Below are 23,318 nucleotides of genomic sequence, written 5' to 3'. Positions count from 1 at the left end.
GTGCCCCATCAAATGCTGCTACTGTGCCCCACCAAATGTTCCCACTGTGCCCCATCAAATGCTGCCACTGTGCCCATCAAATGCTGCCACTGTGCCCCATCAAATGTTACCACTGTGCCCATGAAATGCTGCTACTGTGCCCCATCAAATGTTCCCACTGTGCCCCATCAAATGTTCCCACTGTGCCCCATCAAATGTTCCCACTGTGCCCCATCAAATGTTCCCACTGTGCCCCATCAAATGCTGCTAATGTGCCCCATCAAATGTTGCCACTGTGCCCATCAAATCTGCTACTGTAACCCATTAAATGTTCCCACTGTGCCCATCAAATGCTGCTACTGTGCCCCATCAAATTCTGCCACTGTGCCCATCAAATGCTGCTACTGTGCCCCATCAAATGTTTCCACTGTGCCCATCAAATGCCGCCACTGTGCCCAAACGCAGCCACTGTGCCCATCAAATGTCGCCACAGAGCCCATCAAATGCTGCCACTGTGCCCCATCAAATGCTTCCACTGTTCCCAAACGCAGCCACTGTGTCCCATCAAATGTTCCCACTGTGCCCATCAAATGCTGCCACTGTGCCCCCCCACCTGCCTGCCGCCTGCCCGGCACTCACCCTGTCTGAGTGGGGCAGTGGGGGAATGGCGGTGGGCGGCGAGCGGTGTTCTCCATGCTCCTCCATGTCCTTGATGTATTCTCCCGCCTGCTCCTCCTGTCCATTTCAACCAATCAGATGAGGAGTAACAGACCCAAGCACCCGATTGGTGGAGAGGCGGTTCAGTGTTAGGAAATCGAATATTCATTCGCTTTTCTAACACAGCTGGGTGAACTACGAGCACCAAGCATGGCGCCCGCTGTTTACCTTTCCTAATGCGTAGTAGAGCCTATGGCTCTAACCAGGTGCACCAAAACCCCCCCCCCCCCCCGCCGCTGTAATTCAGGCGCCAGAAAAGGGGCCGGCTGCCTCAATTGGGGGTGGCAACGGCAGCCATGGATAGATTCATGCATGAATCTATCGATTGGTGATAGAGGGGTGGATGGAGAGAGGGGGCGGTGCCTGTGCGCCCCTTATGGACGCACCGCCACTGGTAGGGACTGATCTGAATGTATAATATATATATATATGTAAAGCGCTGTGTAAATTGACGGTGCTATACAAGTACCTGAAATAATAATAATAATCAGTCCTTTTCCTTGCAGCCTCAGCAGCGCAGATTAATATTTATTAAGCGCTCTGAGGCTTCTTGCTCCTTCACAAATTGAAGCATAGTAAACACAGTTTACTACGCATCGGTGATAACTGGACGCAGAAGTGATTGGTACTGATCGCTCCCTGTGTTCATTCAGGAAAAGGCATTTTAGTGTAAATATGAGATGTGACGTCTTTTTGACCTCAGATCTCATATTTAAGAGGACCTGTCATGCTTTTTTCTATTACAGGAGATGTTTACATTCCACGTAATAGGAATAAAAGTGATCCATTTAAAAAAAAAAAATAACAGTGTAAAAATGTAAAGTAAAAGGTAAAATAAATGAGAAAAAAAAAATGTAAACGCCCCCCTCATCCGCGCAGAAGCGAACGCACACGTGAGCAGCGCCCGCATATGAAAATGGTGTTCAAACCACACATGTGAGGTATCGCCGCGATCGTTAGAGCGAGAGCAATAATTCTAGCGCTAGACCTCCTCTGTAACTCAAAACATGCAACCTGTAGAATTTTTTAAACGTCGCCTATGGAGAATTTTAGGGGCAAAAGTTTGTCGCCATTCCACGAGCGGGCGCAATTTTGAAGCGTGACATGTTGGGTATCAATTTACTCGGCGTAACATTATCTTTCACAATATAAAAAAGAATTGGGCTAACTTTACTGTTGTCTTATTTATTTTTTTATTTAAAAAAGTGCGCTTGTAAGACCGCTGCGCAAATACGGTGTGACAAAACGTATTGCAGTGACCGCCATTTTATTCTCTAGGGTGAAAAATATATATAATGTTTGGGGGTTCTAAGTAATTTTCTAGCAAAAAACAAAATCAGTTTTTAACTTGTAAACACCAAATCTCAGAAAGAGGCTCGGTCTTTAACCACTTAAGGACCGCCTCCTGCACATTTACGTCGGCAGAATGGCACGGCTGGGCACAAGCACGTACCTGTACGTCCTCTTTAAGTGCCCAGCCGTGGGTCGCGCGCGCGTGACCCGGTCCGAAGCTCCGTGACCGCGGGACCGGCGGACCCAATCACAGCTGGAGTCTCACGATCGGTCCCCGGAACTGAAGAACGGGGAGAGGTGAGTGTAAACACGGCTTCCCCGTTCTTCACTGTGGCAGTGACACTGATCGTGTGTTCCCTTTTATAGGGAAACACAATCGATGACGTCACACCTACAGCCACACCCCCCTACAGTTAGAAACACATATGAGGTCACACATAACCCCTTCAGCGCCCCCTTGTGGTTAACTCCCAAACTGCAACTGTCATTTTCACAGTAAACAGTGGCCCAGATTCAGTAAGCAATTGCGCCTGCGCAATTGCTGACTTGCGCCGGCGTAACGAGTTATCCTGATTCAGAGAACTCGTTACGCCGACTGCAGCCTAAAATCTGTGTGGCATAAGGCTCTTATGCCACGCAGATTTTAGGCTGCATTCTTGCGATGATCGCTAGGGGGCGTTCCCATTGTGGTCAGCGTATAGTATGCAAATTGCATACTTACGCCGATTCACAATGTTGCGCGCCCCCTGCGTACGCAAGTTACGTTGTTTCCGTACGGCATGTTTAGCGTAAGGCTGCCCCTTCTAATAGCAGGGGCAGCCAATGCTAAACTATACCCGGCGTTCCCGCGTCGCGACGTTCGAATTTTACGTCGTCGCTGGACGCCATTCACGTTCATTTTGAAGCAAATGACGTCCTTGCGACGTCATTTGCCGCAATGCACGTCGGGAAAGTTTCCAGACGGAGCATGCGCTCTACGCTCGGCGCGGGATCATTTACATTGCGCGCGCTTACGCCGGGCAATTTTCCCGGCACGCCCTCGCAATTTTACGGAGCTACTGCTCCATGAATCGAGGGCAGCGCAAAATATTTGCGGGGGCGCAGGGAGAAAATCGTTGCCCTGCGCCTCCGCAAATAGAGCGCAATTCTTTCTGAATCCAGGCCAGTGCATTTTGAATGCATTTTTTGCTGTGAAAATGACAATGGTCCCAAAAATGTGTCAAAATTGTCCGAGGTGTCTGCCATATTGTCGCAGTCACGAAAAAAATCGCTGATCGCCGCCATTAATAGTAAAAAAAAATTATAAAAATGCAATAGAACTATCCCCTATTTTGTAAACGCTATACATTTCGCGCAAACCAGCCGATAAACGCTTATTGCGATTTTTTTTTACCAAAAATAGGTAGAAGAATACGTATCTGCCTAAACTGAGGAAAAAAAAGTTTTTTTTATATATTTTTATTATAGCAAAAAGTAAAAAATATTGCATTTTTTACTTTTTGTTTATAGCGCAAAAAATAAAAACCGCAGAGGTGATCAAATACCACCAAAAGAAAGTTCTATTTGTGGGAAAAAAAGGACGCCAATTTTGTTTGGGAGCCACGGCGCACGACCGCGCAATTGTCAGTTAAAGCGAGGCAGTGCCGAATCGCAAAAAGGGGCCTGGTCCTTTACCTGCATTTTGGTCCGGGGCTTAAGTGGTTAAGTAGTTAAGGGGGCGTGTCCTATGCCTAATTAGTTTTGCTAATAGGTGTCCCTTGTTCTCATCTCAAAAAGTTGGGAGGTGTGCAAATTCCAATGCTGCTCCAAACTCAGTCCAGCACCAGAGGGTCGCTCTATTACATGAGTACTACAATGTATGAGCCCAGCCTCTATGCTGCCCCCTAGAGGGCATGTAATGCACACAGTTGCAGCGTGGTGCTGTAGGCTTGCGCTGGTGAAAACGATAAAACATGATAAATTATTATCTGATTTTTTTTTTTTTCTCAGATGTTATGGATTTGGAAGATGAATCAGCTGATACGCCAAAGCCTGGAGGGGAAACGGGATTTTCCACTCTGGGGAAAGGTCAACGATCCCCCAACATGCCGCTTGGTGACCCACACCTACAGGAACGAGGGCAGGTTCAAGAACGCCATTTACGAGGGCGACATGTCCTGGGGGAAACCACATGGAAAGTGAGTGAAGGGGGGGGGGGGAGGCTGGAAAGGGGTTGAGAGGCCTTAATGCTGAAGTTTAATCTTCTTATATTTTGCCTTGCCTGGTCACCCCCCCCCCCCCCCCCCCCATTAACAAATAGATTTTTTACATAAAGCCTTTCCATTTTTATTACATATCTTATTTCAAACCCAGCGATGTCATCACAGGGTCTCTGTGCTTCTCTATTTCTATATGCAATGCAGACAGATCATGGATGGTGGGAGGGGCCAGCAGGGGGGCGGCGCATAGCTTCCTGAAAACATAACAGCCCCCCCCCCTGCCTCAGTGCTCCTCTCAAGAGCCCTTAGTCCTGGTGCAAGCAGTGGGAGGAGTTATGGAAATATTAAAGTGCCTTGATGTTTGGGCGTCAGTCTGGAGGAGTGGGCATTGCTAGCAGGTTGTATTTGCATCAGGGCTTTTTTTTCAGCGGGAACGCGAGGGAACGCAGTTCTGGCACCTTCAGCTCTGAATGTATGTAATGGTGCTCGGAGGGAAAGGAGAAAAGGAACGGTGCTCGGAGGTGGATAGGGGGTGGAGAAAATAAATGGTGCTCGGAGGTGGGTAGGGGGTGGAACCAAGGAATGGTGCTCGGAGGTGGGTAGGGGGTGGAACCAAGAAATGGTGCTCGGAGGTGGGTAGGGGGTGGAACCAAGGAATGGTGATTGGAGGTGGGTAGGGGGTGGAACCAAGGAATGGTGATTGGAGGTGGGTAGGGGGTGGCACAAGGAATGGTGCTCGGAGGTGGGTAGGGGGTGGAACCAAGGAATGGTGCTCGGAGGTGGGTAGGGGGTGGAACCAAGGAATGGTGCTCGGAGGTGGGTAGGGGGTGGAACCAAGGAATGGTGATTGGAGGTGGGTAGGGGGTGGAACCAAGGAATGGTGCTTGGAGGTGGATAGGGAAAGGAGAAAATGAATGGTGCTCGGAGGTGGGTAGGGGGTGAAACCAGGGAATGATGCTCGGAGGTGGGTAGGGGGTGGAATCAAGAATGGAGGTGGGTAGGGGTTGGAGAAAAGGAATGATGCTCGAAGGTGGGTAGGAGGTGGAGAAAAGGAATGGTGCTCGGAGGTGGGTAGGGAGTGGAACCAAGGAATGGTGCTCGGAGGTGGGTAGGGGGTGGAACCAAGAAATGGTGCTGGGAGGTGGGTAGGGGGTGGAGAAAAGGAATGATGCTCGGAGGTGGGTAGGGGGTGGCACAAGGAATGATGCTCGGAGGTGGGTAGGGGGTGGAACCAAGGAATGGTGCTCGGAGGTGGGTAGGGGGTGGAACCAAGGAATGGTGCTTGGGGGTGGAACCAAGGAATGGTGCTCGGAGGTGGGTAGGGGAAGGAGAAAAGGAATGGTGCTCGGAGGTAGGTAGGGGGTGAAACCAAGCAATGATGCTCGGAGGTGGGTAGGGGGTGGAATCAAGAATGGTGCTCGGAGGTGGGTAGGGGGTGGAACCAAGAAATGGTGCTGGGAGGTGGGTAGGGAGTGGAACCAAGGAATGGTGCTCGGAGGCACTCACTGATCACCAATGTAAGGGACATTCTTCTCACTGTTCACCAATGTAAGGGACATTCTTCCCACTGATCACCAATGTAAGGGACATTCTTCTCACTGATCACCAATGTAAGAGACATTCTTCCCACTGATCACCAATGTAAGGAACATTCTTCCCACTGATCACCAATGTAAGGGACATTCTTCTCACTGATCACCAATGTAAGGGACATTCTTCCCACTGATCACCAATGTAAGGGACATTCTTCTCACTGATCACCAATGTAAGGGACATTCTTCCCACTGATCACCAATGTAAGGGACATTCTTCCCACTGATCACCAATGTAAGGGACATTCTTCCCACTGATCACCAATGTAAGGAACATTCTTCTCACTGATCACCAATGTAAGGGACATTCTTCCCACTGATCACCAATGTAAGGGACATTCTTCCCACTGATCACCAATGTAAGGGACATTCTTCCCACTGATCACCAATGTAAGGAACATTCTTCTCACTGATCACCAATGTAAGGGGGATTCTTCCCACTGATCACCAATGTAAGGAACATTCTTCTCACTGATCACCAATGTAAGGGACATTCTTCTCACTGATCACCAATGTAAGGGACATTCTTCCCACTGATCACCAATGTAAGGAACATTCTTCTCACTGATCACCAATGTAAGGGACATTCTTCCCACTGATCACCAATGTAAGGGACATTCTTCTCACTGATCACCAATGTAAGGGACATTCTTCCAACTGATCACCAATGTAAGGGACATTCTTCCCACTGATCACCAATGTAAGGGACATTCTTCCCACTGATCACCAATGTAAGGGACATTCTTCTCACTGATCACCAATGTAAGGGACATTCTTCCCACTGATCACCAATGTAAGGAACATTCTTCCCACTGATCACCAATGTAAGGGACATTCTTCTCACTGATCACCAATGTAAGGGACATTCTTCCCACTGATCACCAATGTAAGGGACATTCTTCCCACTGATCACCAATGTAAGGGACATTCTTCTCACTGATCACCAATGTAAGGAACATTCTTCTCACTGATCACCAATGTAAGGAACATTCTTCCCACTGATCACCAATGTAAGGAACATTCTTCTCACTGATCACCAATGTAAGGAACATTCTTCCCACTGATCACCAATGTAAGGGACATTCTTCTCACTGATCACCAATGTAAGGGACATTCTTCCCACTGATCACCAATGTAAGGGACATTCTTCCCACTGATCACCAATGTAAGGGACATTCTTCCCACTGATCACCAATGTAAGGGACATTCTTCTCACTGATCACCAATGTAAGAGACATTCTTCCCACTGATCACCAATGTAAGGAACATTCTTCCCACTGATCACCAATGTAAGGGACATTCTTCCCACTGATCACCAATGTAAGGAACATTCTTCTCACTGATCACCAATGTAAGGGACATTCTTCCCACTGATCACCAATGTAAGGGACATTCTTCTCACTGATCACCAATGTAAGGAACATTCTTCTCACTGATCACCAATGTAAGGGACATTCTTCCCACTGATCACCAATGTAAGGGACATTCTTCTCACTGATCACCAATGTAAGGGACATTCTTCTCACTGATCACCAATGTAAGGAACATTCTTCTCACTGTTCACCAATGTAAGGAACATTCTTCTCACTGATCACCAATGTAAGGGACATTCTTCCCACTGATCACCAATGTAAGGGACATTCTTCCCACTGATCACCAATGTAAGGGACATTCTTCCCACTGATCACCAATGTAAGGGACATTCTTCTCACTGATCACCAATGTAAGAGACATTCTTCCCACTGATCACCAATGTAAGGAACATTCTTCTCACTGATCACCAATGTAAGGGACATTCTTCCCACTGATCACCAATGTAAGGAACATTCTTCCCACTGATCACCAATGTAAGGAACATTCTTCCCACTGATCACCAATGAATTAGTTGGGTTCCTCCAGGATAAGACGGTTGGTTCTATACAGTAATAGGGTCTCGGATGATGAATTTGGATTAGTGAATGATGAATTGTGCTGATTCGCTGCTTTCTTTCCTTTTCCCAGGGGCACGTTAAAATGGCCGAGTGGACGCAATCATGCCGGGGACTTCAAATTCGGTCAGGAGGACGGGTAAGACCAAATATGAGAGCTAGAAAAAAACATATTAAAAGCGATTGAAAGCCCATACCTGTACCATCTGCCACATTTCCATTGGCCCAGATTCAAGTAGAATTGCGCGATATTTGCGGGGGAGCAGGGCAACGATTTTGCCCTGCGCCCCCGCAAATATTTTGCGCTGCCCTCGATTCACGGAGCAGTAACTCCGTGAATTGCGAGGGCGCGCCGGCAAATTTGCCCGGCGTAAGCGTGCGCAAGTTAAGTGATCCCGCCGGGGGCGGGAATCATTTAAATTAGGCGCGCTCCCGCGCCGAGCGTACAGCGCATGCTCCGTCTGGAAACTTTCCCCACGTGCATTGCGGCAAATGACTTTGCAAGGACGTCATTTGCTTCTAAGTGAACGTGAATGGCGTCCAGCGCCATTCACGTTTCACTTACGCAAACGCCGTGAAATTCAAATTTCACGGCGCGGGAAGGCCGGCTATACTTTAGCATTGGCTGCCCTTACTATTAGAAGGAGCAGCCTTGCGCTAAAAGTAGCCGTACGGAAACTCCGTACCTGGCTTGCGCGGGGCCCGCGCAAGCTTGTGAATCAGTGGTAGTATGCAATTTGCATACTACACGCTGATCACAATGGGAGCGCCCCCTAGCGGCCCCCGCAAGAATGCAGCCTAAAATCTGCGAGGCATAAGAGCCTTATGCCGCGCAGATTTTAGGCTGCAGCCGGTGTAACGAGGTTCCTGAATCAGGAGCACTCGTTACACCGGAGCAAGTAAGCACTTGCGCTGCGTAACCTATGGTTGCGCGGGCGCAAGTGCTTCTTGAATCTGGGCCATTATTACCAGTCAGGCCAGTAAAGGAACCAAGCGGTGACCCGGATGGCAGTCCATGCTATCTGAGGATCTCAGGGGGTTAATGAAGGATCCGGAGCGTATAAGAGAAGTGACATTACCATGAAGGGAAGAGAAGATCTCATTATCCTGTACAGTGTACTGTGAAGACACCACATGTGGCAATCCACAGAACATCACTTACTGCAGAGATTCAAATAACGCCATCAAGTCACGCCACGCTATAAATGTTGGAACAGGAAGGGGTCACCCCCAAACTGTTCCCACAAAGTTGGGAGCATGAAACCGCACATTCTCGCCGGTCCCTGCCCTAAAGTAGGGTGGCCACAATTCCAAACTGCCGTTCAGGGACACCCCCCCCTCTTTCACAAAAAATTGCCAATTTTAAAAGCTTATATGCAAGTACCGTATTTATCGGCGTATAACGCGCATTTTTACCCCCTTAAAATCAGGGGGAAATCGTGGGTGCGCATTATACGCCGATACCCGCTGTCTCTGAGCGCCGCAGCCTAGAGCCGAGTCGAGTGTACTGCGCACTCGGCTAGGCTTGGCCACGCTCGGCTCCGCCCATAGCCACGCGAGAGGACCCGAGAGTACTGCGCACTTGGCTAGGCTCCGCCCGCAGCCACGCGAGAGGACCCGAGAGAAGCTGAGACAAGCCGAACACACAGGAAATCCGGCTCCTCTCCGCTCGGCGCCAAATCCAAAAACAAACACCGCTGCAACCCCGGGCAAGGTGCGGATGGACTCGCAGATGGACACCCGTGCAAGGCCGCAGACGGACACCTCCAGAGCCGCAGACGGACACCCACAAGGCTGGACGGACCCCACACAAGGCCGCAGACGGACACCTCCAAAGCCGCAGACGGACACCCACAAGGCTGGACGGACCCCACACAAGGCCGCAGACGGACGCCGGACAAGGCCGCCGATGGACCCAGGGCAAAAATGTAAGTTTTATTTTTTTCCTTAAACTACATTTCTAAACTTGGGGTGCGCGTTATACGCCGGCGCGCGTTATACGTCGATAAATACGGTAATTGGCCATAATAGGGGTATGGGGGTCCGAGTACTGCCTTGGGGGACATGTATCAATGCAAAAAATGTTTTTAAAAATTATAGTTTTTTTTAGGAGCAGTGATTATAATTATGTTTAAAGTACAACAATAAATATGAACAATTCCTCTAAATATAGTGCCTGAGGGGGTCCCCTTAGTCTGCCTGTAAAGTGGAACATCTGTACCCTGTATAGAACCTGCTGCAGCAAAAATTTTATTTCCAAGTCAACTGACTCACGGTTGCAATTGCTGGCACCCGGCTATTTAAAAAAATAAATAAAACGTAGTGTCCATACCAGACCCCTCAGGCTTTACCCCCTCACCCCAAAGCACCATGTCCTTATCTTACCCTGGCTGGTGGTGTGGTGGCATGCAGGGTTATCAGAATCTGGGGAAGCCCCCAAAGGGCCTGGAATGGACTAGGGGAGGGGGACTCCACGCCACGACTCATCAGTTGTTAGGGACGCCGGCTTCCCAACCGCCGCTCCTTAACGACCAGCTTTTACTGCGCCCTAGTTGGTCGCAGTGCATTGCAGGGCATTTGGCAGGGCGAACTCCCTGGGCTGGGAAACAGACAGTTTCCATTGTCGGCTCATCGGGTGGCTGTATCGGTTTCATTCCGGGACACTGCATTGGATAGAGAGAGGGAAAAGGGAAAGAAAGGAGAGCAAAGAAAGAGTGGTACAAAGAGAGAGAGAGAGTGGTACAAAGAGAGAGAGAGAGTGGTACAAAGAGAGAGAAAGTGGTACAAAGAGAGAGAGTGGTACAAAGAGGGAGAGAGAGTGGTACAAAGAGAGAGAGAGAGTGGTACAAAGAGAGAGAGAGAGAGAGAGAGAGAGAGAGAGAGGTACAAAGAGAGAGAGAGAGAGAGAGAGAGTGGTACAAAGAGGGAGAGAGAGTGGTACAAAGAGAGAGAGAGAGTGGTACAAAGATAGAGAGAGAGAGTGGTACAAAGAGAGAGAGAGTGGTACAAAGATAGAGAGAGAGAGTGGTACAGAGAGAGAGAGAGTGGTACAAAGAGAGAGAGAGAGAGAGAGTGGTACAAAGAGAGAGAGAGAGTGGTACAAAGAGAGAGAGAGAGAGAGAGAGAGAGAGAGAGTGGTACCGAGAGAGAGAGAGAGTGGTATAAAGAGAGAGAGTGGTACAACGAGGGAGAGAGAGAGAGTGGTACAACGAGGGAAAGAGAGAGTGGTACAAAGAGGGAGAGAGAGAGTGGTACAAAGAGGGAGAGAGAGTGGTACAAAGAGGGAGAGAGAGTGGTACAAAGAGGGAGAGAGAGTGGTACAACGAGGGAGAGAGAGTGGTACAAAGAGAGAGAGTGGTACAGAGAGAGAGAGAGTGGTACAAAGATAGAGAGAGAGAGAGTGGTACAAAGAGAGAGAGAGAGAGGTACAAAGAGAGAGAGAGTGGTACAAAGAGAGAGAGAGAGAGAGAGAGAGAGAGAGAGTGGTACAAAGAGAGAGAGAGAGAGAGAGAGTGGTACAGAGAGAGAGAGAGAGAGAGAGAGAGAGAGAGAGAGAGAGAGTGGTACAAAGAGAGAGAGTGGTACAAAGAGAGAGAGAGTGGTACAGAGAGAGAGAGAGAGAGAGATAGAGAGTGGTACAAAGAGAGAGAGAGAGTGGTACAAAGAGAGAGAGAGAGAGAGTGGTACAAAGAGAGAGAGAGAGAGTGTTACAAAGAGGGAGAGAGAGTGGTACAAAGAGGGAGAGAGAGTGGTACAAAGAGGGAGAGAGAGTGGTACAAAGAGAGAGAGAGAGAGAGAGAGAGAGAGAGTGGTACAAATAGAGAGAGAGAGTGGTACAGAGAGAGAGAGAGAGAGAGAGTGGTACAAAGAGAGAGAGAGAGTGGTACAAAGAGAGAGAGAGAGAGAGAGAGAGAGAGAGAGTGGTACAAAGAGAGAGAGTGGTACAAAGAGAGAGAGAGAGTGGTACAGAGAGAGAGAGAGAGAGAGAGAGAGTGGTACAAAGAGAGAGAGAGAGAGAGAGAGAGAGAGAGGTACAAAGAGAGAGAGAGCGTGGTACAAAGAGAGAGAGAGAGAGAGAGTGGTACAAAGAGAGAGAGAGAGAGAGAGAGAGAGAGAGAGAGGTACAAAGAGAGAGAGAGCGTGGTACAAAGAGAGAGAGAGAGAGAGAGAGAGAGAGTGGTACAAAGAGAGAGAGAGAGAGAGTGGTACAAAGAGAGAGAGAGTGGTACAAAGAGAGAGAGTGGTACAAAGAGAGAGAGAGAGAGAGAGAGAGTGGTACAAAGAGAGAGAGAGAGAGAGAGAGAGTGGTACAAAGAGAGAGAGAGAGAGAGTGGTACAAAGAGAGAGAGAGAGAGTGGTACAAAGAGAGAGAGAGAGAGAGAGAGAGAGTGGTACAAAGAGAGAGAGAGAGAGAGAGAGAGAGAGAGGTACAAAGAGAGAGAGAGAGAGAGTGGTACAAAGAGAGAGAGAGTGGTACATCCTAAAAATGTACAATCACGGGTTTTAATACTGTACAAGTGGAAGGCACTCAGGAAGCGCTAAATGCCCGCGGGTTAGGGGCGCAAATCACTTGTCTTGCCTTGGGTGCCTACGAAAATAAATGTTACTGTTGGGGGTCCCCACAACTCGGGACATTTTTATCAAGGGGTCACGGCACTAGTAAGGTTGAGACCCCCTGGTCTGGCAGAAGGCCTAAACAGTGTTATCCAAGGCAGTAGGATTCAAAGGGCCAGTGAGATCCATAAGAGGGAGGAGAAGTCACGGCTGGGTCCTCTACTCTCCTGAGCAGCACGCTGTACGACGTTGTAGGTCCTCCTCCTGCGCTTGGTACAGTAAGTGGTGACAACATTTGTCTCTTTTGTGTTGCAGGTTTGGGATTTGTCTGATCCCGGGCTCCTCCCCCGACAGATACCACTGCTACAAATGTCACTGGAGGAACGGAGCCATGCAGGAATATGGAATCTGTGAGTAAGTAATAATGCAGTCTATGGGGGGGGGGGGGGACTGTGTCCTGGGGGGGCAGAGACGCCTTCCACTCCTCCCATTCAAGACCTCCCCCCACCCCCACCTTCCCCTGATACGCCTCGTACACACCACCGTTTTTTTTTTCGACGGGAAACCTGCTATGAGAGCTTTTGGCCGGGAATCCCGGGTGTGTGTATCGCAGTTTTTCCGACGGGAAAACTGCCGGACAAAAAAAGAGAGCAGGATTCCGAGGGGATGGGGGGAAAAACATGCATGCTCGGAACCAATTCGACGCATGATCGGATGCACAGAACATCTTTTTGACGTCTCGTCGTAGTCTTTTACGTCACCGTGTTCTTGGCAGTCAAAAGTTCACCGGACTTTTGTCTGAGTGTGTGTGTGTGTATGCAAGGCAGGCTTGAGAGGAATTCCTTTTTTATCCAACGGAAAAAACGTCCGTGTGTACTAGGCAAAAGGGTGTTTCTTTTTTAAAACGTCTTTATTTTTCCCAACTTTAATTATGTGACACAGGCAAGTGTACCTCTGTACCTCCATAATACTTCTTCCTGTGGGGTGCTGTACTAACACCTATCCAAATGACTCAGAGGAGGGGTGCTTTCCCCCTCCTGCTCTACTATTAGCTGAATTAGTGAGCCCGGCATTAGGCAATTGGCTGGTGCTGGCCCTTTAATAATAATAATAATAATAATAATAATAATAATAATAATAATAATAATAAATATGAATAAATACATAATACATATAAAAGGTAAAAACAAATAATGTTTATATAAATAATAAAATTGGTATAAAATAATATAAATATAAAGATTTTATACACATAAAAATATATACTTTTTTATGATACTTCAACATAAAAAAAGTTGCAGAGAAACCAATTTTATATTTAAAAAAAAAATATATATATATATATATATATATATATATATATATATATATATATATATATATATATATATATATATATATATATATATATTCAGGTAGTAGGGATATATATATATATATATATACACACAATACATTATATATATGTATGTGTGTGTGTGTATATATATATATATATATATATAGTTTTTGTTAACTAAATAACAATAAATAAAAAAAATAAACAAATATAAAAAAGACTATTTATAAAGTAATATAAAGATTTCATATGAAAAGCCCAACGTGTCATGTAATAAACACTAATTTGTGTGTAGATATAATTTCGTTTTTGTTAAATAAGCAAATATAAAAAAATATTTATGAAATAATATAAAGATTTTATACAAATAAAAAATAAATAAAAATAAACTGTTGTTAAAAATTTTAACTAAAAGAATTATAAAAAAAAATATATATATATATATAGTATGTGTGTGTTTATGTATAGATAGATAAAAAATATGTTTCTATTGGTTTCTCTGCAACATTATTTATATCGAAACATCATAAAAATAAGAACTATAGTTATTTATTAAATCATAGCGGCGTTATAAATGGGGGACATGTCAAACAATTGTGACAAGTCAGTTTCAGCCTTTTATAAATACTGTTGTTAACCACTTCAACCCCGGAAGAATTTACCCCCTTCCTTACCAGAGCACTTTTTGCGATTCGGCACTGCGTCGTTTTAACTGACAATTGCACGGCCGTGCGACGTGGCTCCCAAAGAAAATTTGTCGTAAATTTTTCCCCACAAATAGAGCTTTCTTTTGGTGGTATTTGATCATCTCTGCGGTTTTTATTTTTTGCGCTATAAACAAATATAGAGCGACTGTTTTGATTTTTTTTTATATTTTTTTACTTTTTGCTTTAATAAATATCCCCAAAAAATCTATAAAAAAACAATTTTTTTCCTCAGTTTAGGCCGATACGTATTCTCATATTTTTGGTAAAAAAAAAAAAAAAAAAATTTGCAATACACGTATATAGCTTGGTTTGCGCAAAAGTTATAGCGTCTACAAAATAGGGGATAGTTTTATTGCATTTTTACTTTTTTTTTTATTAGTAATGGCGGTGATCTGCGATTTTTATTGTGACCGTGATATTGCGGCGGACACATCGGACACTTTTGACACATTTTGGGGACCATTTACATTTATACAGTAATCAGTGCTATAAAACTGCACTGATTACTGTATAAATGTGACTGGCAGGGAAGGGGGTTAACACTAGGGGGCGCTAAAGAGGTTAATATGTTCCCTGGGAGTGATTCTTACTGTAAGGGGGAGGGGGACTCACAAGGGGAGGAGACCGATCGGTGTTCCTCTGTACTGGGAACACACATCGGTCTCCTCACCTGACAGGACCGTGCATCTGTGTTTACACACACAGATCCACGTTCGTGCCGTGATTGCGGGTAATCGCGGGTGCCCGGCCGACATTGCGGCCGCCGGGCGTGCGCATCGGGTCCCGCGCGCATCCTAGACGGCCTGGAAGCCCAGGACGTTCACCCAGTATGGGAGATCCCATCTGTGGACGTCATATGACTATGGGCGGTATTGAAGTGTTTAACTGCTTGCCGACCGCCCACCGTCGTTTTAGTGAGGCCACCCCCCCTACAGTTAGAACACACCCAGGGAACATACTTAACCCCTTCCCCGCCCCCTAGTGTTAACCCCTTCACTGCCAGTGGCATTTTTATAGTAATCAATGCATTTTTATAGCACTGATCGCTATAAAAATGCCAATGGTCCCAAAAATGTGTCAAAAGTGTCAGAAGTGTCCGCCATAATGTCGCAGTACTGGAAAAAAATCGCTGATCGCCGCCATTAGTAGTAAAAAAAAATATTAATAAAAATGCAATAAAAATACCCCCTATTTTGTAAACGCTATAACTTTTGCGCAAACCAATCAATAAACGCTTATTGCGATTTTTTTTTTCTATGAAAAATATGTAGAAGAATACGTATTGGCCTAAACTGAGGGAAAAAATGTTTTTTTTATATATGTTTTTGGGGGATATTTATTATAGCAAAAAGTAAAAAATATTGCATTTTTTAAAAAATGGTCGCTCTATTTTTGTTTATAGCGCAAAAACTAAAAACCGCAGAGGTGATCAAATACCACCAAAAGAAAGCTCTATTTGTGGGGAAAAAAATACGCCAATTTTGTTTGGGAGCCATGTCGCACGACCGCGCAATTGTCAGTTAAAGCGACGCAGTGCCGAATCGCAAAAAGTGCTCTGGTCTTTGGGCAGCAATATGGTCCGGGGGTTACGTGGTTAAAAGGACTAGAGCAGTAGTGGTTCTATGTAATATTTCACGTGTAGCACTACCCCCGGAGGAGCTGCCGGTTTGTTTTGGGTGGCACATTTACCCCGTGGATCTCCGAGTTCCTAGGGGTGTATGGTGCATATAGCAGTAGTAAAGGAATGTCCATGACAGGTGTCTTTGCTGTGCTCTTTATTACCCAGCCGGGTAAAAACAATAAACTTGTGGTGAAGAAGGTAAAGTTGAAGGAAGAAGGAGAGTAGCAAATTCAGGCGTAGTTCTAGGGAAACAGTCCTGCTCCCAAGTGTAACACTTCTCTGCGCCACTCCTGCCTCAGTGGGAATAGCGTACCCGGACAGGCCTCCCTCACTGACCTGGCAGCCGGACTATCATGCGAACCCTTGAGAAGAAGTCTCTGCCACAGACCCTCCTGATTGTGATTACGGAGATGGACCTCCTCGGTAGAATTACGCCTGGATCTCCTTCTAATTCCTTTCAGGTACCGACTGACAGGTGACCAGCCTCTCAGTGTCCGGATACCTCCATCCCCGGTGGATTGTCGAGACCCTATTGGATCGCCAGCCTCTCATTGGCTCTCCTCGGATGGACTCCCCACCGAACAACTATCCCGCTTGGGATCTTCAGGATTAGGAAACCCAGTCGACCACCGGGCTCCCCACCACAGCTCAAATGTTCCGGACCCATATGGTCCCGGAACCAGGAACTCCGCGTGGCACGCATGCCCCGGCCAGGTAGGCCATAACGCCGGGGGGCGCCGTGGTGCAGACACCCTAAAGGTGGGTGCCGTGGTGCAGACACCCTAAAGGTGGGTGCCGCACTTGAAGAAGAAGACCCAGAACCAATGGCCTCTGCCCCATAAATACCCTACCCCAGCATGCACAGCGAGGCTCAACCCTCCTGATTGGCTGCTGGGGAAAAGCACCCAAACCTTGACTTCTCTGCTGCCACCTACTGGAAGAACACCCCAGTACAACAGAATGAGCCCACAGCACAGCCAAGCTGAGACAGAGGCCCTATTTGAACATTTTAACCAGATCAGAGTTTAACTACACTCTGATCTCCCTCTAAATGTAAATAGCACGGTACTTTGAAGTAACCAGGCGCTACATATATATGTATACTGTGATAAAGAAAGCAACAACCTCCGCACATGGTGAAAGCTATGAATGTTTATTTTGGAAGAGAAGAATTACAAGAAAAAGTTTTGCGATCTGGACAGTAAGGGGTCTATGTACATTGGGCCAGATTCAGAGAAGAAGTACGCCGGAGTATCTGCTGATACTCCGGCGTACTTTCAAATTTGCCGCGTCGTATCTTTATTTGTAATTCACAAACAAGATACGACGGCATTTGGCTAAGATCCGACAGGCGTACGGCTTCTTACGCCTTCGGATCTTAGGATGCAATACTTCGGCGCCCGCTGGGTGGAGATCGCGTCGTTTTCCGCGTCGGGTATGCTAATTAGCTGTTTACGGCGATCCACGAATGTACGCGCGTTCGTCGCATTCTCTTACGTCGTCGCTAGTCGGCTTTTCGCGTCGCAAAGTTACGGCTGCTATTTAGGTGGTGTAACAATAGACAGCCCATGCTAAAGTATGGCCGTCGTTCCCGCGTCGAATTTCAATTTTTTATTTTTTTTTGCGTAAGTCGTCCGGGAATACGAAAGTACGTAACGCACGTCGCCGTTCAAAACATTACTTAGGGGCGACATCATTTCGCGCAAAGCACGGCGGGAAATTTCAAAACGGAGCATGCGCAGTACTTCCGGCGCGGAAACGCGCCTAATTTAAATGGTCCCCACCCCATTTGAATTAGGCGGGCTTGCGCCGGACGGCTTTACGCTACGCCGCCTCAAGTTTACACGCAAGTGCTTTGTGAATCAAGCACTTACGATGAAAACTTGCGGCGGAGTAACATAAAGGACATACGTTACGCCGCCGTAATTGTTCGTGAATCTGGCCCATTATTTCTGCGAACAAAAGACACTCTAGCATGCGAACCTGTTATATTATAAGGATTAGCCCCCCCATTAGCATATAAGTACCTAATACTGTATTGCCATTTCATCATTTGTAAAGCATATGTAAAATATATATATATTAGATATATATAATTGATATATTAGAATATAAATTATAAAAGATAAATTAATCTATAAAATATGTGTGTGTGTGTGTGTATATATATATATATATATATATATATATATATATATATATATATATATATATTTATAGATAATTTATCTTTTATAATTTATATTCTAATATGTCAATTTATATTTTAATATAACCCTTCATCTCGGTACCGTTGTTTAAAGCCGGCGACTGACTATCCAAAACATAACAACCGATGCGGCTAAAAGCCGCTCGGTTGTTATGCCGGAGGCATACCTCTCGCCGCTCGGCGGCTGCCTCTCGCCGCTCTGACCGGGAATCCCGTCCCACCGGGAGACCCGATCCTCCATTCGGCGCCTCCAGTGTCCAGGCGCAGACTGAAACGAAGCCGTAAACGGTTTTGATTCAGTCTCCGCAATAGAAACACAGAAGCGACATCATGACGTCACTTCCGGGTTTCTCGACTGCCAATGGCGCCGGATTTAAAAAAGTACACAGTATTCAGAATCCCTGTTTTCGGCGATCTGAATACTTTGAAGTGCAAAGGAGGGCTCGGAGGTCTTTTAGACCCCGATCCCTCCATAAAGAGTACCTGTCACCACCTATTGCTGTCACAGGGGATGTTTACATTCCTTGTGACAGCAATAAAAGTGATCAAAATGTAAAAAAATAAAAAAACACAATTTAATATTATAAAAAAAATAAAAAGAAATAAGAAAACACAAAAAAATTTTTTTAAAGGGTCAACCTCCTTAATCGCGCGATTAATCGTGAGTTAACTATGACATTAATGCGATTAATCGCGATTGGAAATTTTAATCGCTTGACAGCACTAATATATATATATATATATAATTGATATATTAGAATATAAATTATAAATATATATTATATATATTTTTACAGATGATTTATCTTTTATAATTTATATTCTAATATGTCAATTTATATTTTAATATAATATAAAAATAAATACATATAATCATTTAAATACATGTATGAAGTCCAGCATGTAGAATTCTCAGAATACATAAGCATTGTCCTCCATTTTTCATGCAGTTCCCGGAAAACATTGTCTGTTGGTATTTTCCAGGTACGCAGACGATTCCGTCTACAAGGGATACTTCCAGGATAACATGCGGAGTGGGTTTGGGATCCTGGACAATACGGCCTCCAAGACCAACCCATTCAAATACACGGGGAGCTGGGAGAAGGACAAACGGACGGGCTACGGAGTTTGGGAGAGCTGCGAAAAGTGAGTGACGTCACACTGATGTACAAGTGTTGCGCATGCAGAGGTCATTCAAAGGTCATAAAAAAAAAGGATGTTTTAGAATGTTTCACACTCTCAGCACACGGGTGTCGGCGGTAAAACACTGCTTTTTTTTTGCGGCGATTTACTGTCGTCTTTGCAGCGCTTTTTGGTTGCTAGTTAACCCCCGATAGCGGCCGAAAAAGGGTTAAAAATGCCCGTAATGCGCTGCCCATTGATTTCTAATGCGCTGCAAAGAAGCTGCTGGCAGGACTTTTTCTGACGTCCTGCCAGCGCCCTCATGGCTTTCACACTGGAGTGAATGTAGCGGCTCTTTCAGGGCGCTTTTGTTATCGATACAGCGCTTGCAAAGTGCTTCAATGTGAAAGGGGTCTTAGTCAGTGGCGGTGCGTCTATAGAGGGCGCTGGAGCGCCGCCCCCTCTGGCTCTCGCACCGCCACTGATACAATAACATAGATTTATTGCATTGCATGAATGTATGTTATTGTTGCCGGCCGCTGGTCTATTCAGGTGGCCGGACCTTGAGCCCCGGCCACCTCAATAACGGCAGCTGGTTGGCTGTGCGGAAGTGCCTATCAGAGCCAGCGGCTTTCCCAGCACAGCCCTCAGCCTTCCGGATGCTTATCCAAGGGACGTACAGGGGGTGCGTTCCTTGGATAAGACTGACATGCGTCTCAGCCAATCAGGTTCACCGGTTCTGGATGAAGAGTCATTGAGGGCGGGAGAAGACATCGAGGGACGTGGAAGGAGGATGGCCGACCCCAGAAAGGTGTCAGCGGGGGGGGGGGGGCATTTTACAGGGCACAGTGGCGACAATGGGCACAGCGGCGACAATTAAAAGGCACAGTGACATCAATGGGTACAGTGGCGACAATGGGCACAGTGGCGACAATTAAAGGGCACAGTGGTGACAATTGGCACAGTGGCGACAATTGATGGGCACAGTGGCTGCGTTTGATGGCATGGCACAGTGGTGACAATTGATGGCACAGTGGCTGCGTTTGATGGCATGGCACAGTGGCTGCGTTTGATGGCATGGCACAGTGGTGCGAATTGATGGCATGGTGACTGCATTTGATGGCATGGCACAGTGGTGACAATTGATGGCACAGTGGCTGCGTTAGATGGCATGGCACAGTGGTGACAATTGATGGCACAGTGGCTGCATTTGATGGGCACAGTGAGGCTGCAATTTTTTTTTTTCGTTTGCGCCCCCCAAAAATGTTGAGCACCAGCCGCCACTGGTCTTGGTTATGAGTTCCCAGGTCTGTACACCCGCTGTGCCCAGTATGAGAGGTTCCCACCATCCCTGTGCTGAGTTCCCGGGCCTGTACACCCGCTGTGCCCATTATGAGGGGTTCCCACCACCTACTGCAAAAATAACTCAGCAGACCTTCAGCAGAGATGCTATCTCTTATGCTGGCCATATATATGACAATTTTATTGCCAATTACTAGGGGAAAGAATGAGATTGACTGCTATATGCCAGCGCCTCTCTAAAAATGTGTTCCTATGTATGCCGGTGGCCCTAATGTTAGGACTGATCAGTGTATATACTATACATGTATACATTTTGTGTGTGTGTGTGTGTGTGTATATATATATATATATATATATATATATATATACATATATAGAGTATATACACTGATCAGTCCTAACATTGGGACCCCTGGCAGGTAAAGCATAGTATATGTCCGGTCCCTGAGAGACTCTTCTTGTTTTGTGTCCCCAGGGGGGAGAAATACATCGGGATGTGGATGGACAATCAGAGACATGGCCCCGGGATCGTCGTCTTCCACACCGGCTGCTGCTATCAGGGAATGTTCCACACCAACAAATTAGTGGTAGGTACCATGGGGTAGATTCACGTAGAATGGCGTATGTTTGTGCGGGCGTAACGTATCGTATTTACGTTACGCCTCCGCAACTTTCACAGGCAACAAGCCGTATTCTCTAAAGAAAGTTGCGGCGGCGTAGCGTAAATAGGCCGGCGTAAGCCCGCCTAATTCAAATTGTGAAGAGGTGGGCGGGTGTTATGTAAATTAACCATGACCCGACGTGATTGACGCCGTCCGTGGAATTTCCCAGTGTGCATTGCTCCAAAGTACGCCGCAAGGACGTATTGGTTTCGACGTGAACGTAAATGACGTCCAGCCCCATTCACGGACGACTTACGCAAAATTCGACGCGGAAACGACGTCCGCATGTACGCCTCATATAGCAGAGGTAACTTTACGCCGGGAAAAGCCTAACGTAAACGGCGTAACTGTACTGCGTCGGCCGGGCGTACGTTCGTGAATTTGCGTATATAGCTGATTTACATATTCTAGGCGTAAATCAGAGTACACGCCCCTAGCGGCCAGCGTAAATATGCAGTTAAGATCCGACGGCGTAATAGACTTACGCCGGTCGGATCTAATAGAAATCTATGCGTAACTGATTAAATGAATCAGGCGCAAAGATACGACCGGCCAGACTCAGAGATACGACGGCGTATCTCCTTTCTGAATCTGGCCCCCTGTGCGCAACTGGGTTCAGTAAAGGATTACAACTGGGATCAATCTTCACTAGGGGCCAGATCCACGTACATCCGCGCATATTTAGGCCGGCGTAGCGCATATCATTTACGCTACGCCGCCGCAACTTAGAGAGGCAAGTGCTGTATTCGCAAAGCACTTGCGTCCTAAGTTACGGCGGCGTAGCGTAAATGTGCCGGCGTAAGCGCGCCTAATTCAAATTGTGAAGAGGTGGGCGTGTTTTATGCTAAAGAATCGTGAGCCGACGTGATTGACGTTTTGAACGAACGGCGCATGCGCCGTCCGTGGGGGTATCCCAGTGCGCATGCGCGAAATCACGTCGCAAATAGTCAATGCTTTCGAACTTTAACGTAACTTACGCAAAGCCCTATTTGCGAAGGATTTACGCAAACGACGGAAAATTTGACGCTGTCCCGACGTCCATACTTAACATTGCGTACGCCTCATAGAGGCAGGGGTAACGTTACGCCGGAAAAAGCCTTACGTAAACGACGTAAAAAAAGGCGCCGGGCGGACGTACGTTTGAGGATCGGCGTTTCTAGCTTATTTGCATACTCGACGCGGAAGCGCCACCTAGCGGCCAGCGTAAATATGCACCTAAGATCCGACGGCGTACTAACACGTACGTCAGTCGGATCTAGCCCACATTCAGGCGTATCTTTGTTTTGTGGATACAAAACAAAGATACGACGGCGCATCGTAGAACTTACGCGGCGTATCAATAGATACGCCGCCGTAAGTTCTTTGTGGATCTGGCCCCAAGATTCTATCTACACTTCAGTCTGTAGAGTGTAAGCTCCTCTGGTATATGGACTGATGTGATTGGCTGAGTGTTCTCTGTACAGCACTGCGGTATATGTCAGAGCTATATACATGTATAATAATAGTGTGTTGCTGTGGGGGGGGGGGGGGGCAGTAGAGTGTAAGCTCCTGTGGTGCAGGCTGTTACATTGTCGGTCTTCTCTCCAGGGTTCCGGGGTTCTGATTACAGAGGACGGCACTGTATATGAGGGGGAATTTACTGAGGAATGTTCACTGGCTGGAAAGGTGAGACGTCTTCTAATAAATGATAATAAGATGAGTACAGATGGCGTTTTTTCTTTTTTTTTGGGGGGGGGGGGGTGCACATTTGTTCTGGGGGCATTTGGAGTATGGGGGGGGGGGTAAGGGAATTGAGCTGGGAGAGGAAATTTTATTCTGGGGGGAGATTTGCTAGTAGGGATGGTTGGGGGCAGGGGGGGTGGTATTCGCGCTAGGAGGAGGATTTGTGCTGGGAGGGGGGTTTAGAGGGGGACAGGATGTGTACTAGGGGGGGGGGTTTATTTTTTTGGGGGGGAGGCACATTCATGCTGTTGGATTTGGGGGGGGTGGGAGGGGAGCAAAGATTTGTGCTGGGAGGGGGGATTTCAGCAGGGGGGGTGGATCTATACTAGAAGAAGGGGCAATTTGAGCACTAATGTACATGCTTGCCCCCAAG

At 46.8% G+C, this 23,318-nt stretch overlaps 1 protein-coding gene across 5 annotated transcripts in view; it reads left to right on the top strand.

Moving 5' to 3' along the window:
- The window catches only part of ALS2CL (ALS2 C-terminal like), a 203,337-nt gene that overhangs the window by 149,947 nt on the left and 30,072 nt on the right, over positions 1 to 23,318 (top strand). For all 5 annotated transcript variants that reach the window (XM_040355211.1, XM_040355208.1, XM_040355206.1 and 2 more), the window contains 6 exons: positions 3,979 to 4,166; positions 7,781 to 7,846; positions 12,577 to 12,675; positions 19,122 to 19,283; positions 21,037 to 21,148; positions 22,811 to 22,888. In XM_040355211.1, the coding sequence (XP_040211145.1) occupies positions 3,979 to 4,166; positions 7,781 to 7,846; positions 12,577 to 12,675; positions 19,122 to 19,283; positions 21,037 to 21,148; positions 22,811 to 22,888 (705 nt within the window). The remainder of the gene's footprint in view (positions 1 to 3,978; positions 4,167 to 7,780; positions 7,847 to 12,576; positions 12,676 to 19,121; positions 19,284 to 21,036; positions 21,149 to 22,810; positions 22,889 to 23,318) is intronic.

Source organism: Rana temporaria, chromosome 5, assembly GCF_905171775.1.
Source record: "Rana temporaria chromosome 5, aRanTem1.1, whole genome shotgun sequence".
Classification (NCBI taxonomy): Eukaryota; Metazoa; Chordata; class Amphibia; order Anura; family Ranidae; genus Rana; species Rana temporaria.
This window is presented reverse-complemented; position numbering and strand designations above follow the sequence as displayed.